Source organism: Embiotoca jacksoni, unplaced genomic scaffold (genome assembly GCF_022577435.1).
Source record: "Embiotoca jacksoni isolate LCO1_2020_lvr unplaced genomic scaffold, fEmbJac1.0.p SCAF_19, whole genome shotgun sequence".
Taxonomy (NCBI): Eukaryota; Metazoa; Chordata; class Actinopteri; family Embiotocidae; genus Embiotoca; species Embiotoca jacksoni.
In genome coordinates, this window is record NW_027185329.1 from 377,501 (window position 1) to 390,000 (window position 12,500).

The following is a 12,500-nucleotide window of genomic DNA, read 5'->3' on the forward strand; positions in this document are numbered from 1 at the left end:
TACTTGTGAGGACCACTTTGAGATGATGTAACTCGTCCTAAACTCGATTCTCTCCTTAATGCCGAACACCTCAAACAAGTGAGGACGAAACAAAACAACAACAACTCGGGATTCCTGACAAATTTTCTGCACTCCAAAAAATGTCCTCGTTTTCCTGAAAGAATATGTCCAAGATGTCGAAAAAATGTTGTCCTCACTGAATGTCCACACTTCACTCTTATTTTACAAAATGTCCTCACAGTGCAAATGTCTCCTCGCTTGACATAAATGTCCCCACTTCAATAAAATGTCTTTATTTTGAAACATGCATTGATCCTCACAGTCCAGACATGTCTTCACTCTTTAAAAACGTCCTCACTTTGTCTAAAATGTCCTCAAATCGTCTTCACTTTCAAAATTAAATATCTCTCACTCTCCAAACTCTGCTCACTTTTGCAAATGTCGTCACTCTTCACAAATATAGAAGTTCAGGCAATAACGCACACACACACACACACACACACACACACACACACACACACACTGGGCCAACACACAGAGCGCTGTGTGGGCACGGCAGAACCAACCGGCTAAAAAAGGCTAGCTGTCACCATGGCAACGTTCGGAGCTGTGTACCAATCGCGGGTCAACTTGATGAGGTAATGTTCTCGAAAGCTTTCTGAGTCTGTGTGGCTCTCTCTCTCTCTCTCTCTCTCTCTCTCTCTCTCTCTCTCTCTCTCTCTCACACACACACACACACACACACACACACACACACACACAGTCACAAAGGGAAATACTGCACATATGCAACATACCAACTGTGTGTGTGTGCGCACATACACACACTCACATACACACACTCACACTCACACACTCACACACACACACTCACACACTCACACACACACACTCACACACTCACTCACTCACTCACTCACACACACACACTCATTTCAATTAGGCAGGATCTGCATCTGCGGATTAGCCGGAGAGTTTCCGTACATCTCCCCTGTTACGTAACGTTATTCCATAACTCCTGCAGCACCAACACCACAGAGCGCTGCAGCGTTTCTCCTCCTGCAGACCGACGGTGCGTCGCGTCGCTCTCAGCGACGGAGGTCGTCACATCAGAACTAAACCGTCTGCTCGGTGTTTTCGGACGCACTTCCCCCGTTAAGTTAGAGAGACGTTAACGCGTCCAGACATGCACATCATCTCCTGGTTGAACTCTGACCTCTGGAGGCAGGACGCGAGCCTCTCGAGGTCCTCGGCTCGCAGCGGTGAAGTCCATGAAGAAAGAAACCCGGAGCTGATGAGCAAAACAACGAGACTCACCACGCACGCTGCTGCAAGGTGACGCTGATATTCAAGTAGAAAATATTCCTTTTATCCAACAGATATTTAAGTTTTTGCAGCAACCAGAGGGCTTGTTTTTTTTGTTGTTGTTTTTTTTCACAATGTAAACTTGAAAAAAACAGCTGAATGTTTGGTACAAAACATCTCATTCATCTTTAAATATAGAGTGAAGATAGAATACCTGATGCAAAGACATGGAAACTCAAGAGCACATTCATCTTAACCATGCTGGTTTAACACGAACCAGCTGACAACAAGATACCACAATCACTGCGCTCGGAAATCAAAGTAAAAGGATGCTTCTTAGAAGTCGGGATCTTGCAGGAAAATTGTCAAATTAGTTTGGGAAAGTAGACCAAGCTATCAGGAGACATGTTGAACCTGATGGCACCGCTGGATGATCATATTTGTGCTTAATTTAATAAACAGGCTGCAAGCATGGAAAAAAAAAAAAAAGGATCTACAGGTTGAGATGTTTGATGCATTCATGTATTCATGCAGCACTGAAGCAAAGACGGACTTCACGTCGGTGCGTTTCACTCTGTCGAGACAGAACAAAACATGTAATATAGCTGATTGGACGTGAAGGCCGGTGTGACGGTTTGGAGGACTCCTCCTTCCTGTCTCAGCGTAGACGTGGGCGTCAAAGCCTTCACGCTAAATTCCTCCGAGTGCCCAAACGTCAGCTCCTTTCCGTCATATTTCTTTGAATATGTGCGTATCTTTGCCCCCATGCTGACCTCCCACCGCCGTCCAAAGAGGCCAGGTGTGTGTGTGTGTGTGTGTGTGTGTGCGTGTGTGTGTGCGTGCGTGTGTCTTCTGACCTGAAATCTATTCTTTATCTTCAATACACCGTATGAGATTTGCAGAGTTGTTGGTTTTTATTGCAGAAAATTGGACCTTCCCTGATAAAAAAATATTCACAACAAGTCATCTGTTTTCATTTTAGGTCTTGTGATTCAGATTTTTTTTTATTTTTTTTAAATCAAAGGAATCTCTTGAATGAAGTATTTAAAGGGATATTCCCCCGTTTCATACACAAACATGGGTTTGCTTTGTTTTAGTTTAGAATATTATTGGGAAAAAAAAGAAAGACTTTGAAAAAGAATGAAAACAAAACTTAAGAGAGATAAATTTGTGGATTTTCCTCCTTTCATCCCTTCACATCCTGTGAAGTTATGACAAACTGACTTCCTATTTTCTTTTGAACTGAGGGCTCTGATAGTGTTCAGAAACTACTTCTGGTCATTTGATGAATCAGAAAAAAACACCCCGGATGCAGAAGTGTCTTCAGCTGCAATACCAGCGAGTGCCACTAGAGGTCGGCTCCAAAAAGCCTCCGGCTCCATAGACTCCCATTCAACTTCTCTCATCAAATCCAAAGTGAATAAAATGTGTCCATCAGTTATCTCGGTGTTGTTAGCTAAAGTCACTCCTTCTTATTAGTTTTCTGGAGGTCCATCTGAAAATAATCCCTCATTCATTAGAAAAGAAGATTCAAGAAGACCTGTTTTTGGGGGGCGTGTCTGTTTGATTGACAGGCCTGTGGTGCAGTCAGGTTACAGCTATCGGTGGGCGGGACGTAGTATCGTCAGGTTTCCGATCAGATCGGTCAGATCCACCGCTGGCTCCTCCCCCAGCTCGTCTAAAGTGGTTAGGGTTGACCATAGTCACTTCCTGCTCCAAACCGCTCCGAACCAGCAAAGATGGTGACAGACAGAATCTGAACTGTTGGTTTGACGCTTGGTTTAAACCCACAACACCGACCAGCAGGATCCCCACAGTGATTAAATAACGTGTTTCATCACTATCAATCTGCATCGTATACAGTAAAACACGTAATAACAATGATATCATATAAATGGTCAGATTTCTTCAGATCAACCAGAAAGAAACGGACATATTCAGGTAAAGCAACCACAGAACTTCCCCTCAATAGTAGAATACACAACTAAACCCTCTGCTTTAACTCAACCTGTCAGTCATTATTTATGATGTGAGGTCCAGCTGCAGTCAATTTAATTGTCTGTATATGGCACCAAATCACAACACAGGTTATTTTAATGGCACTTAACATATTAAAGTCCTTCCAGAACTTTACAACATCATATAGAGGAACACAACAACTCCAACTCCACCTTTAAGGAAGAAAAACCTCCAACAGAGGGAAGGAAAAACTCCATTTTAACAGGAAGATAAACCTCCGACAGAACCGGGCTCAGAGGTGGGCGGAGCATCTGTAAACAGAACCGGGCTCAGAGGTGGGCGGAGCATCTGTTAACAGAACCGGGCTCAGAGGTGGGCGGAGCATCTGTTAACAGAACCGGGCTCAGAAGTGGGCGGAGCATCTGTAAACAGAACCGGGCTCAGAGGTGGGCGGAGCATCTGTTAACAGAACCGGGCTCAGAAGTGGGCGGAGCATCTGTAAACAGAACCGGGCTCAGAAGTGGGCGGAGCATCTGCCTCGACCGATAATAGGACAGCGCAGACATCACGTACATGAACTGTCTCAACTCATAACGCTCACAATCATCTATTTCTGGGTGACACCGAGGAAGATGAATAAACCCTTAAAGCTCAGTAGAACACTGGATCCATGTAGCATGAACGACGCTCCATGAAACATGACATTTCATACCAAACTGGTGAGAACTGGTGGAACATCACATAATATCCTGCAGTAAGTGTTTCCTCCTTCCTTCCTTCCTTCCCTCCCTCCCTCTCTTCCTCCCTCTCTGCATTCTGGAGTTTAGATTTAGAGATTTAGAGATTTAGTGAGTTCCCCTCCCCTCAATCCCAAAATAAAGTGCAGAGCCAGAGCACTCCCTGGTGGTGCCAAACCTGAACTTCAACAAACTCCAACTCGGCCAACTTTTTTTATTCATTTTTTTCCTCGACTGAGCGACTTCGGCTTCAGCGGCCCGGAAACGAGGCGGCGACGTCTCAACGGGCGTTTTTGTGTGTCGGTTCAGATATAAATAGATAAATAGATTCGTTAGTGATCAGCCACCTGTTGCTTCTATATTCTTTTCAATGAGTGAAGTTTTTTTTTTTTAAATTGATCACTTTTTTAGTTTTAGTTTAAAGTACAAAATAAATCAAACTGCAACATTTTTCACTTGTTCAGTAAAAGTATTTGCTTTAAAAAGGCCTTTAAACAGAGCTTATGGTTCATGATGGTGGGAAACTAAAACATCCTGTACCCTCATTGATCCACGACTACATTATCTCTTCTATTCCGTGTTTATAGGATAAAATATCACGTTCATCCGCCTGTTTCGTAAACGGTCGCCGAGATGGCTACGTTACAGGAAGAGGGCGGAGCCACAGAAGAATTTTCAAATTAAAAGCGTCTGAGGAAGCTGCAGCTGTTCCTGATTAACAAAAGCGTTTCTTTTCCCTGCTGCTGGACAGAAGAATCAGTGTTTGTGGAGTGTGATTATTCTGGTGATAGGTTGTTGTCAGGCGCCGGTCACGCCGCTCGTTCTCACATATCTTCAGTTTACGATGACGTAAAACCGAGGAGATGCATTAAATCCTCTCGTCTGATGACGTTTGGGTTTGAGTGTGTCGGAGTGGTTTTGTACCTGAGTCCAGAGCCTGCCGCAGCTCGGCGGGTCCACCGGAGGCCGGAGGGCTTCGATACGGAGACTCACTGTTCAAACCTGCAGAAGAAGACGGAGGAAGTCGAACACGGTGATTTACATTGAGTGACTGAAACAGGAGGATTTCAAAACACACCTTTAAATCTAATAAAACGTGCTCTTTGGTGAATATATGACAAGTGACGGCTTTCGGCTGGCGTCAGGTGTGCCAAATGTTGAAAGTGTCTTTTTTAGTATCTTTATAACATTAAACGACTATTTATACATTTTTTAACTCACCGTGTTTCTCAATGGCTTCGATGAGTCTCCAAACGACCACAGGTGCTGCCTCAGACAGAAGCTCCGCCTCCACACCTGCGAGGGGCGAGAGAGAAAGAAAGAGAGAGAGGCTTATTATCAAGTGTTTTATATATATATATATATATATATATATATATATATATATTTTTTTTTTTTTTTTTTTTTTTTTTTTTTTTTTTTTTTTTTTTACTCCATATCTCAGTTTATTGCACAAAACAAAATATAAAAAAATGGTGTGAAAAAGAATTAAAAATGTTCTGGGCGAGTCCAGATTATTACTCATTGTTCACTGCTGCTGCGTTGATGATAAAAACATGATTTAAAAAAATAAACTGTTAAAAGCTGCTTTTAACAGTTTTGCAGAGTAACTGAAACAAAACAACATTTCGGAGGAAGTTATTAGACCGAGAGCGTGTTTCTGCTATCCATCCATCTGACCTGATGAACCACACACACACACACACACACACACACACACACACACACACACACACACACACACACACACACACACACAGTTGGATGCCTTGTTTATGCAAATGAGACAAAACAAATGCAGAAAACAACTGCTCATCTGCAACTTGTTCTTCGTCCCGAGAACTTATGATGTCCAAACGTTTTATGCAGATCTTTTCTACATATACAGAAAAACTGATTCAAACATGATTCATCCTGAAGAAACCTTTTTTTTTTTTTTTTTTGTGAGTCCAAAATATAGTTGGAATTGATCTGAAAAATTCAACAATCATGTTAAGAAAATGATAAAGTTTCATCTTCAAAAGTCAAAATAAAAATGCTGCTGCAGCGAATCAGAAGCTTTTACTGAAAAATGATATAATCAGATATCTGTTAAGATTTCGATACTCTGCGTGTGCAGCTAATCAGCTGATGTGGCCGTGAAGCAGTTAAGCGACGCAGGATTTGATTACAGCGGTCACGACGTTCACTATCGGGAATCAATTAGACGGAAGAAAGAAGGGGAATTTTTCCAAATTATGGATTACCATAGAAACCGATCAGCTAATGCAGGATGACGTATTGAGAGGTGAGAAAAAACCACGGTGACGCAATCAAAACTCAACGTCTCTATAAAACACGGGAGGAGGAAATTCAAAGTGCACAAAGTTTCACAGCAATCGTGAAACTTCCCACTTAAAATCCAGAATAAGACGAGAACATGGTGTCGTCTGCATACGGGAGTCAGAATCAGATGCTGGATATTATTAAAAATAGAATATGTAATTTAACGTGAAACTTCTGCACGGGAAGTTTAACTGACGACAGATCAGTGAAGCAACGGGAAGTTATCGGAGTTAAAAGAACAATATTAGAAGAGCGATTAGTTGTACCATACTTCTGCTTTGTTAAGAAGACAAAACCCTCAAATTTTTAATGAGAACGTCGGAGAGAAATTCAAAAGGTTTCAACTTCAAACAGGCGACTGGATAAAAAACGATGATCCGGCAACTTGTTACTTCCTGTTTTGATCTCTGTGTTTACATCTTAATGAACAGACTTCCAGTAATCTGTTCTTCCTTTGTTCATCACTGCTTCTTTCTTCCTCCCTTCCCGTGTCCTTCCTCCCTTCCTCCCTCGCACGCACACGCTTCCTCTTCCTCTCTCTTCATCTTCCTCCTCCTCTCCTCTGCCTCTCTCATGCTTTTAATCATCAGCTTTTTTTTTTTTTCTCGCCGCTCATCGTTTCCATCCCCGCTCGCGTTCCTCTTCCTCACCGCCTGCTTCGCTCGCTCTTTTGTTGTGCTACTGACAGTTGTGTACTATCACAACACACACACACACACACACACACACACACACACACACACACACACACACACACACACACACACACACACACAGACAGACGAGTGACAGCCACGACGAGTTAAACACTCGCACAAAAACCCACGGTCGGAGAATCGTACACGTACGCGGTGCGTTTACAGGTGTAGCGACCTGTGTTTCCTGCACTGATTGTGTTTATATGAGCATACAAAGTTGCGGGTATTGTTTCAGGTGTGTGTGTGTGTGTGTGTGTGTGTGTGTGTGTGTATGTTTGTGTGTGTGTGTGTGTGTGTGTGTGTATGTTTGTGTGTGTGTGTGTGTGTGTGTGTGTGTATGTTTGTGTGTGTGTGTGTGTGTGTGTGTGTATGTTTGTGTGTGTGTGTGTGTGTGTGTGTGTGTGTGTGTGAGAGCAACGAGAAGCGGCAGAGGAACATCCGGAGATATAAGTCGTTAAATGTACAGTGCTTCCATTAACGTCACTGTCACAACGCATCACAGAGGCAATATCTCACCCAGAGGAGAGGAGGAGAGGGAGGAGGAGGAGAGGGAGGAGGAGGAGAGGGAGGAGGAGGACAGGGAGGAGGAGGAGAGGGAGGAGGAGGAGAGGGAGGAGCAGGACAGGGAGGAGGAGGAGAGGGAGGAGGAGGAGAGGGAGGAGCAGGAGAGGGAGGTGGAGAGGGAGGAGGAGGACAGGGAGGAGGAGGAGAGGGAGGAGGAGGAGAGGGAGGAGGAGGACAGGGAGGAGGAGGAGAGGGAGGAGGAGGAGAGGGAGGAGCAGGACAGGGAGGAGGAGGAGAGGGAGGAGGAGGAGAGGGAGGAGCAGGAGAGGGAGGAGGAGGAGAGGGAGGAGGAGGACAGGGAGGAGGAGGAGAGGGAGGAGGAGGAGAGGGAGGAGGAGGACAGGGAGGAGGAGGAGAGGGAGGTGGAGGACAGGGAGGAGCAGGAGAGGGAGGAGCAGGACAGGGAGGAGGAGGAGAGGGAGGAGGAGGAGAGGGAGGAGGAGGACAGGGAGGAGGAGGAGAGGGAGGAGGAGGAGAGGGAGGAGCAGGACAGGGAGGAGGAGGAGAGGGAGGAGGAGGAGAGGGAGGAGCAGGAGAGGGAGGTGGAGAGGGAGGAGGAGGAGAGGGAGGAGGAGGACAGGGAGGAGGAGGAGAGGGAGGAGGAGGAGAGGGAGGAGCAGGACAGGGAGGAGGAGGAGAGGGAGGAGGAGGAGAGGGAGGAGCAGGAGAGGGAGGTGGAGAGGGAGGAGGAGGACAGGGAGGAGGAGGAGAGGGAGGAGGAGGACAGGGAGGAGGAGGAGAGGGAGGAGGAGGAGAGGGAGGAGCAGGACAGGGAGGAGGAGGAGAGGGAGGAGGAGGAGAGGGAGGAGGAGGACAGGGAGGAGGAGGAGAGGGAGGTGGAGGACAGGGAGGAGCAGGAGAGGGAGGAGCAGGACAGGGAGGAGGAGGAGAGGGAGGAGGAGGAGAGGGAGGAGGAGGAGAGGGAGGAGGAGGAGAGGGAGGAGCAGGACAGGGGAGGAGGAGGAGAGGGAGGAGGAGGAGAGGGAGGAGCAGGAGAGGGAGGTGGAGAGGGAGGAGGAGGACAGGGAGGAGGAGGAGAGGGAGGAGGAGGACACGGAGGAGGAGGAGAGGGAGGAGGAAGAGAGGGAGGAGCAGGACAGGGAGGAGGAGGAGAGGGAGGAGGAGGACAGGGAGGAGCAGGAGAGGGAGGTGGAGAGGGAGGAGGAGAAGGAGAAGGAGAAGGAGGAGAGGGAGAGGAGGAGAGGGAGGAGGAGGAGAGGGAGGAGGAGGACAGGGAGGAGGAGGAGAGGAAGGAGGAGGACAGGGAGGAGCAGGAGAGGGAGGTGGAGAGGGAGGAGGAGAAGGAGAAGGAGAAGGAGAAGGAGGAGAGGGAGAGGAGGAGAGGGAGGAGGAGGGGAGGGAGGAGGAGGACAGGGAGGAGCAGGAGAGGGAGGTGGAGAGGGAGGAGGAGAAGGAGAAGGAGAAGGAGGAGAGGGAGAGGAGGAGAGGGAGGAGGAGGAGAGGGAAAAGAGGAGAAACAGAGGAGGAGAGAGAGACGAGGACAGAGACGAGGAGAGGACAATAGAGAGGAGGCGAGGGAGAGGAGGAGGAGAAGCAGAGAGGACAATAGAGAAAAGGAGAAGAAGAGGAGGAGAGGACAATGAAGAAGAGGAGGTGGAGAATAGGAGGAGAGGGAGAGGAGGAGAAAAAGAGGAGGAGAGGAAGAGGAAGAGAGGAGGGCAATAGAGAAGAGGAGAGGACCATAGAGAGGAGGAGAAGACAATAGAGAAGAGGAGAAGAAGAGGAGGAGAAGACAATAGAGAAAAGGAAGAGGAGAGAAAAAAGAGTGAATACAAAAAAGAGGACACAGGAGAGGGATGTAGAAATCAGGTCATAAAGAAGAAGACAGAAAAATGCAGAAGAAAAGAAAAGAAAAGAAAAGAAAAGAAAAGAAAAGAGAACAAAAAGGGAGATGATGTGAAAAAGAAGCGAACAGGGCAAAAGAGGAAGTCTGTGGAAAAGAGAAATTAAAAAGAAAAGAGAGAAGAGGGAGAAAAAAAAGACAAGAAGAGGGTTGAAGAGGAGAAGATGAGAAGAAGAGAAAGAAGAAGAAGAACGTCAGATAAAGAACAATGAAGCTGAGCAGCTCTGCAGCAGATCAGCCTCCTCCCAGCTCCTATAGAGAACCTATGGAGCTGCACACAAAGACTCACACATCAACACACACACACACAGGAGGCAAACAAGTGTGTGTCAGTCAAACAGGAAGACACACACACACACACACACACACACACACACACACACACACACACACACACACACACACACACACACACACACACACACACACACACACACACACCGTAACGTCCAGTAAACACACCCAGCGCAGCACAGCAAGAGGACAAAGAGAGGGACCTGCAGAAGAGTGTGTGTGTGTGTGTGTGTGTGTGTGTGTGTGTGTGTGTGTGTGTGTGTGTGTGTGTGTGTGTGTTGTTTGTTTGTGGGCACTGAGGTGTTCTGTCAGTAAAACACGCTCCACTGCACTATACTGCATCTATAGACTCCATAAGTCACCACACACATTCCTCTAGTCCATTCAGTGTTACTGCTGCATTAACACAAAGAAACATATGAAAACACACACACACACACACACACACACACACACACACACACACACACACACACACACACACACACCCCTCATCCGTGTTCTCCCTGCTGACAGCTGTGGTCTCTGATCAGCAACGTTTGAAAATGATTTATTGATCAGCGGAGTTGGTGTTATGAAGTAGACCGCTACTCTTTCTCATTTCAAGTGATGATAACACACACACACACACACACACACACACACACACACACACACACACACACACTCCTACACAGAGACCTGATGGAGATAAGGGAGCGGAGTTGGAGACTTGAGATGCCGACGGCGGCTCCACACAAGTCATATATTAGGATTTTCTCTCTCTTGATGTATAATAAATCACATTTAGGTCAAACACTTACACTCAGTATAAATACTTGATGTTCGGAGTAAGTTTGATTTTCATCCCGAGTCCCCCCCGTGGAGAGCCGACGCCTCTGATCTTTTCTGCCTCTCTCCTCTCCGTCAGACAGATGCAGTAACCTGCAGTGGACACCAGGGGGCAGCTGACTCCAGACTGGTCAGGAACTGTGTGGCTTTTTGTCTGACAGCTGCAGCGGAGGAAGCTTCAAAACCACTGGTTTTTGTCTCGTAGCGCTACGCAGAAATAATGATTTACGTGAAAATGGATTTTGGGTCGTTGGGTCTGAGCTTGACTTGCTTCACCTCCTTATCACAAAGACGAGATGACTTCATGCATTCATGACTTTTTATGGACATTTTGTCTCGGACCTGAATGTAATTCCCACTTCCAATAAAATAATGTGCACAAGTGAAGAGTGGGAGGAGCTCCCTGGATTTCAGCCAATCGTAAAGGGGTTTCATTTGTTTAAAACAAATTGAAGAAAGGAAAAATCTGAAGCACAAACTTTGGACGACATCATCAATGTGAAGTAATAAGATGCTGGTGAACAATATGAGGTTCACATTAAGCACAAACCAGCAGTGATGTCATCATCCATCAGTGACATCATCAACCATCAGTGATGTCATCAACCATCAGTGATGTCTTCGTTGGTTTGTGGACGTTATGAATCCTCCAGTTCAGATTCTGTCCGTCACCATCTTTGATAGTTCGGAGCGGTTTGGAGCAGGAAGTGACCATATTTGGACGAGCTGGGGGAGGAGCCAGCAGGTGGATCTGACCAATCTGATCGGAAACCTGACGATACTACGTCCCGCCCACCGATAGCTGTAACCTGACTGCACCACAGGCCTGTCAATCAAACAGACACGCCCCCAAAACCAGGTCTTCTTGAATCTTCTTTTCTAATGAATGAGGGATTATTTTCAGATGGACCTCCAGAAAACTAATAAGAAGGAGTGACTTTAGCTAACAACACCGAGATAACTGATGGACACATTTTATTCACTTTGGATTTGATGAGAGAAGTTGAATGGGAGTCTATGCAGCCGGAGGCTTTTTGGAGCCGACCTCTAGTGGCACTCGCTGGTATTGCAGCTTATTGTTCAGACCCGGAAGCTTAACGTCCACTTTTACATCCAGTGTGTGGGTCCGCCATCGTTCTTTGTTTTTCCTGATCTGTAGCCACCGTTAACAAACAGGAAAAAAAAAAACCTGCTACAAACTTCTGGAAATCTGCTTCTTGGCTGAAAAGTCAAAACCAAACATGTGATTTGCTGATTTTCTCTCCCGGCAGCTGTCGTCCTTTTCTCCGGTTCTGGTTCAGATGAGCTGCAGGTCCGGATGCGAGACGGACGGACAGGTAGGTCGAGAAAAACCGATCGAGGAGCGAGTGACAGATGAGGCGACCTGCAGGCTGCTGGAGCGTGACGACCGACGTGAAGGCTTCAAATGACAACCCGTCCTCCTCCTACTCTCCTGATTCCTTTCCTCTTCCTCCACCTGACTCCTTCCTCCTCTCTGGTTCGTCCACCTCCTGCTTCTCCTGCTGCTCCTCTTCCTCTTTGTTTCTTTGTTGCGGACTGTTTTTCTCTCCTCACAGACTCACTTCCTTTTTCAACCACCTGCAGTCTGACGTTGCATTTTAACATATTGTTTGCTTTTGCTCAGTTTTTATTTCTTCTTTCCTTTGGATGTCCTGATTCTGCAGCATTAATGATAACAACCGCAGACATCAACACACGACAGGAAATACTTTTTCTGTGCTTTTAATCTGCAATCATTTGTATACAAACAGCTTCTGCAGCGTGGGGATTCACTGGTGTTTTATTATCTTACATTGTCGTGGGCTCGGGGGTAAAATCCTGTTTACCTTTCACTATTTCTTCAGACGATGTGGTTTTACCGACCGAGATTAAAAAGATAATGAGAAGAAATGTTTTCGCTGC

At 46.4% G+C, this 12,500-nt stretch overlaps 1 protein-coding gene across 2 annotated transcripts in view; it reads right to left on the reverse strand.

Annotated features, from left to right (window-relative positions):
• Positions 1 to 12,500, reverse strand: part of pik3r3b (phosphoinositide-3-kinase, regulatory subunit 3b (gamma)) — a 173,908-nt gene that overhangs the window by 112,084 nt on the left and 49,324 nt on the right. For both annotated transcript variants that reach the window (XM_069152910.1, XM_069152909.1), the window contains 2 exons: positions 5,223 to 5,297; positions 4,926 to 5,003 (listed from right to left, as the gene is read on the reverse strand). In XM_069152910.1, coding sequence (XP_069009011.1) covers positions 4,926 to 5,003; positions 5,223 to 5,297 — 153 coding nt within the window. The remainder of the gene's footprint in view (positions 1 to 4,925; positions 5,004 to 5,222; positions 5,298 to 12,500) is intronic.